Source organism: Penaeus chinensis, chromosome 29 (genome assembly GCF_019202785.1).
Source record: "Penaeus chinensis breed Huanghai No. 1 chromosome 29, ASM1920278v2, whole genome shotgun sequence".
In the NCBI taxonomy this organism is placed as follows: Eukaryota; Metazoa; Arthropoda; class Malacostraca; order Decapoda; family Penaeidae; genus Penaeus; species Penaeus chinensis.
In genome coordinates, this window is record NC_061847.1 from 15,726,703 (window position 1) to 15,731,702 (window position 5,000).

Here is a 5,000-nt window from a genome sequence, read left to right on the forward strand (position 1 = left end):
TGGAATTCCCCTAAGTCTCAGGATTTCCCATAGTGATCCTCGATGTCAAATGCCTTCTTGAGGTCTGTATATATATATATATATATATATATATATATATATATATATATATATATATATGTATACATGTAAAGATATACACACATATATATATATGTATATACACAAATATATCCAATCAGGTAAGGGTGACATTGCCATATAACCTCTTAATAGTGAATTGAGAGAGGACTATAAATAAATGGATGTAAAAAAAAAAAAAAAAAAAAAAATGTATATGTATATATACATGTATGTAAGTATGTATATAACTATATATATATATATATATATATATATATATATATATATATATACACACATATACACACGAGGGGGCTTCAAAAAGTTTGTGGAAAAAGGACAGTATGAAAAAACGGTTTCAGTTTTGATGCTTATTTTTCAACATATGCTCCATTATGATCAATACACTTCTGCAAACGTTGATACCAACCTTCAAGTCCGTTTGAATAAAATATAAGAACAGCTCTTTTTACATCTTACATCTGTGTGTGTGTGTGTGTGGAAGGATGAAAAGGAAAACAGCCACAGTAAGAAATGAATATAAATCGTAACGTTTAGAATTCTTCACGAATTCCTCGAATAATAAACCGAAATGGATACAACGAGAGAGTGGTTGAGAGACAGAACGAACAAGAGCTGAATCAGGTCTGGAGGAGGGGTGTGTGTGTGTGTGTGTCTCTCTCTCTCTCTCTCTCTCTCTCTCTCTCTCTCTCTCTCTCTCTCTCTCTCTATATATATATATATATATATATATATATATATGTATATTTACAAATATCTATCTATCTATGTTTATAAATGAATATGCACATATATGCATATATGTATTCATTTTTATATATATATATAAACACACACACACATACACACACACATATATATATTATATATATATATTTATATTTACATATGCATATATATGCACAAGCACACACACACACATATATATATGTGTGTGTGTGTGTGTGTGTTTGCAGATCTGCATGAGCCTTCCCTGCCAGTTCACAGCCTCTCCCTCATTGAGACTTCTGCAGTGCTTCCTCGTGGCCACCAATGGAAACTGGCTATATTGCGGTCCCAGGCTGGGGTTAATGGGCGTCTCAGGGGAGGTGGGCCTTGCCAGCCGGTAACTTCAGAAATAGATGGATATGCTGGGGGGAAGGGTGCTGTACCTCCCACCCAACAAGTGAGGCGGGCTGTGGGTCTCGTTTGGAGGGCAAATGTTGGGATGCATGATGTGAACGACAGTTACTTGTCCCGCCTGCCACCTGGGTGATGTTTGCAAACTCAATGTGAAAGAAACGTTTAATGCCAAACTCACATCCATGGCGATACATTTGAATTGTTCTGGGCGACTTCAATGTGGTATCCCCATGGCTCGGGAGCAGATCCCAGCGACAAGAACAGTCTCCTTCTCCGGGACTTTGCTAGGTCCCAGAGATTGAGAATTTATGGCTCCTGGTATCAGTGCTCCAACCCACATTACTGGACATGGTATAGTGATATGGTTACTGTGGCCAAGAAGATTGACCACATTTTTGTCAGCACTCACTGGAAGATCCTTCAGAATTGCAGGGTTTACTGGAGTGCCGAGTTCTGTGGCACTGACCCTAGGCTGGTAGTAACTACCCTACAGGTCCAATTCAAAACCACTTGTTCCTCCAGTAGCCACTCTAGGGTGTTTCACTTGGATAGATTGAGGGAGGAGGAATGTGCCCGAGGGTTCGCCACTGCAGTCTCTGATCGATTCACAGAACTTGAAAACCTGATGGACTCATTTGCTCTATGGGAGTCCTTCAAGCATGAAATACTCCAAGCAGTCCACTGGCATATGCCCAAGGGCAAGGCAGAATTTCATCTCCTTAGAAACATGGAGACCACTGAAGCATGTTGCATGGCTCGGCTGATTGGCAATCAGGACTTGTGCCATTCCTTGGTGTATAGGGCTCGGAGACTGCTGAGAAGGGACAAGGAACAGTTCATCAGGAATCTTGCTGAGGAGGTTGAAGGCCATTTCTTGGTAAATGATCTTCACCCTGCCTACCAAGCCCTGAGAAAACTGAACTCTAAACACCCCCTCACAGATGACTGCAGTCCACTCTGTGGAAGGACAGATCATCTCAGATCATGTTGGGATTCATGAATGTTGGGCTGAGTATTTTGAGCAGCGTATCAGGTAGACCCTCTAACAGTTAGTTCAGATGCAAGTGGTATCATAATACCTGTCCCAGATCCACCGATCAGCGAGGAACTTCCTACCCTAACTGAGATTAGGATCGCAATTTCTAAGCTGAAGAGTGGGAAAGCCACAGGCTAATGTGATATCCCTACTGTACTGCTAAAGGCTGGTGGTGAATCTATGGCACGGGGCTTGCATGCAGTCTTGACTGCCATTTGGCAGTCAAGACTGCATTCCCCCTGACGTTGAGGGGCGTGGTCATCTCTCTCTGGAAGGGGAAAGGGGATAATTGGGACTACAGCAACTACTGTAGCATTACAATATATGCTCAGTATACCAGGCAAGGTTTTTGCCCGCATTCCTCTTAAACGGATCCATGACCATCTACTAAGGCACCAGAGACCAAAGCAGTCTGGATTCACTCCTGACAAGTCCACAATAGACCATATCCTAGCACTTCGAGTAATTGTGGGACGCCGTTGTGAGTTCAGTTGTGGGTTGCTACATCTACCTCAAGAAAGCGTTTTGACTTGGTGCATTGAGAATCGATATTGAAGTTTCTGAGACTGAGAGAATTCCTAGACGGATTATTGGCCTAATAGGAAGCCTATATACTGGTACTGAAAGTGCTGTAAAGTGTGGTGCAGGCCTGTTGAACTTCTTCCCTGTAAATTCAAGCAAGGCTGTGTCCTTGCAGCAACACTTTTCAGAACCTGCATGGACTGGATAATGGGCAGAGCTACTACCTAAAGTCAGTGTGGAGCAACACTGGGCACTATCAAGGTCACAGAGCTTGACTTTGCCGACGATCTTGCTATCCTATGTGAGTCTCTTGAATCAATGGTGGCGGCCCTTGATGCATTTAGCAATGAGGCGAAGCCCTTGGGCCTAAAGGTCTCCTGGAATAAGACCAAGATTCAGGACTTTGGGGGCCTGTTAGGGGAACCCGTTCAGTCAATCCATGCTTGCAGTGAGGATGTTGAAGTCAAAGAGAGCTTTGCATATTCTGGTAGCGTAGTTCATGTCTCCAGGCTATCAGACCAAGAAGTCAGTAGATGGATTGATCTGGCAGCAGGAGCCATGAACTCGATCAACAAGAGCATTTAGAGATGTCGGTACCTATGCAGAAGGACCAAGCTACGAGTCTTTAAGGTCTTGATACTGCCAGTTTTGCTTTATGGAAGCAAAACCTGTATGTTGTCTAGTACCTTGGAGTCTCATCTCGATGCCTTTTGTAACAAGTCCCTATGCCGGATCATGGGGTACAGTTGGCAGTTACTTGCATAATCCGAGATCGCCAACTATGGGTGCCTAGCTCGTTTCCCTGTGAATGACCCAGCCCATCAGTAGATGGATTGATCTGGCAGCAGGAGCCATGAACTCGATCAACAAGAGCATTTAGAGATGTCGGTACCTATGCAGAAGGACCAAGCTACGAGTCTTTAAGGTCTTGATACTGCCAGTTTTGCTTTATGGAAGCAAAACCTGTATGTTGTCTAGTATCTTGGAGTCTCATCTCGATGCCTTTTGTAACAAGTCCCTATGCCGGATCATGGGGTACAGTTGGCAGTTACTTGCATAATCCGAGATCGCCAACTATGGGTGCCTAGCTCGTTTCCCTGTGAATGACCCAGCCCATCAGTTTGTCTCTTTGCGAGATAATCCTGGGTGGAGGAGGCCTGTGGGACGACCTAGGAGGTAATGACTTGGGCAGCTCGACCAAACCTGTCGCGAGAAGATAGAGATGGGCCAAGGGCCTGGCTGGAGACTCGCCATGAGGGACATATATATGTGTGTGTGTGTGTGTGTGTGTGTGTGTGTGTGTGTGTGTGTGTGTGTGTGTGTGTGCATACATACATACATATATATATATATATATATATATATGTGTGTGTGTGTGTGTGTGTTTGTGTTGATGTGTGTGTGGATAAATAATTTCGAATATGATATTTTGTTTTGAATTCTATACATTACACTTAGGTTTTATTTTTATTTTTTTTCATGTGTGTTCAGCTGTGAAATTCTATATCTTCAGGTTTGTAAAAGTCTTTTGCTCATTATCGAGAGGAAACCAGAAATTTGTATATCGTCTATCTTGAGTTGATATACTTTCAAAATAGCAAGCATAACTAAAATTGCATCACTAAGTAGGTTGTATTCCCATAAAGTCAACTAACAATTTTTTTTTTTTTTTGTAGTTTTACAAGATAAAAGCTTAGAATAACCGTCTTTTATTCCCAATTCTTTTTCAGAAAAAAATAAAGCCATGTTAATGGCAGTGAAACAGTGTGGACACTAACTCGCCAGAGGTAAAACCTGTTTCCCAGGAGTTTCGAGCCATTCAGGAGAAAAGTGGCAAGTAAATCTGCAGCTATTATGGAATTTGGACTTGACGCGTCAGCGCTCCAGCTTTGCGCTCAAGCAAGGTAAGGCATGTAGATCAGTGATTCCCAAAACACACAGACACATAGTTATAGACCTGTGTGGGTGTGTGCGTGTGTGTGGGTGTGTGTATGTGTGTGTGTGTGTGTGTGTGTGTGTGTGTGTGTGTGTGTGTGTGTGTGTATGTGTGTGTGTGTGAGTGTGTGTGTGTGTGTGTGTGTGTGTGTGTGTGTGTGTGTGTGTGTGTGTGTGTGTGTGTGTGTGTGTGTGTGTGTGTGTGTGTGTGTGTGTGTGTGTGTGTGTGTGTGTGTGTGTGTGTGTGTGTGTGTGTGTGTGTGTGCGTGTGCATGTATACATACATAAATTATAAATATAT

General features: G+C 42.6%; 1 protein-coding gene across 1 annotated transcript in view; it reads left to right on the forward strand.

The window, feature by feature from the left end:
- Positions 1 to 5,000, forward strand: part of LOC125040282 — a 29,530-nt gene that overhangs the window by 16,086 nt on the left and 8,444 nt on the right. Inside the window, exon 2 of the mRNA XM_047634833.1 lies at positions 4,495 to 4,668. Within this exon, the coding sequence (XP_047490789.1) occupies positions 4,619 to 4,668 (50 nt within the window). The 5' untranslated portion in view covers positions 4,495 to 4,618. The remainder of the gene's footprint in view (positions 1 to 4,494; positions 4,669 to 5,000) is intronic.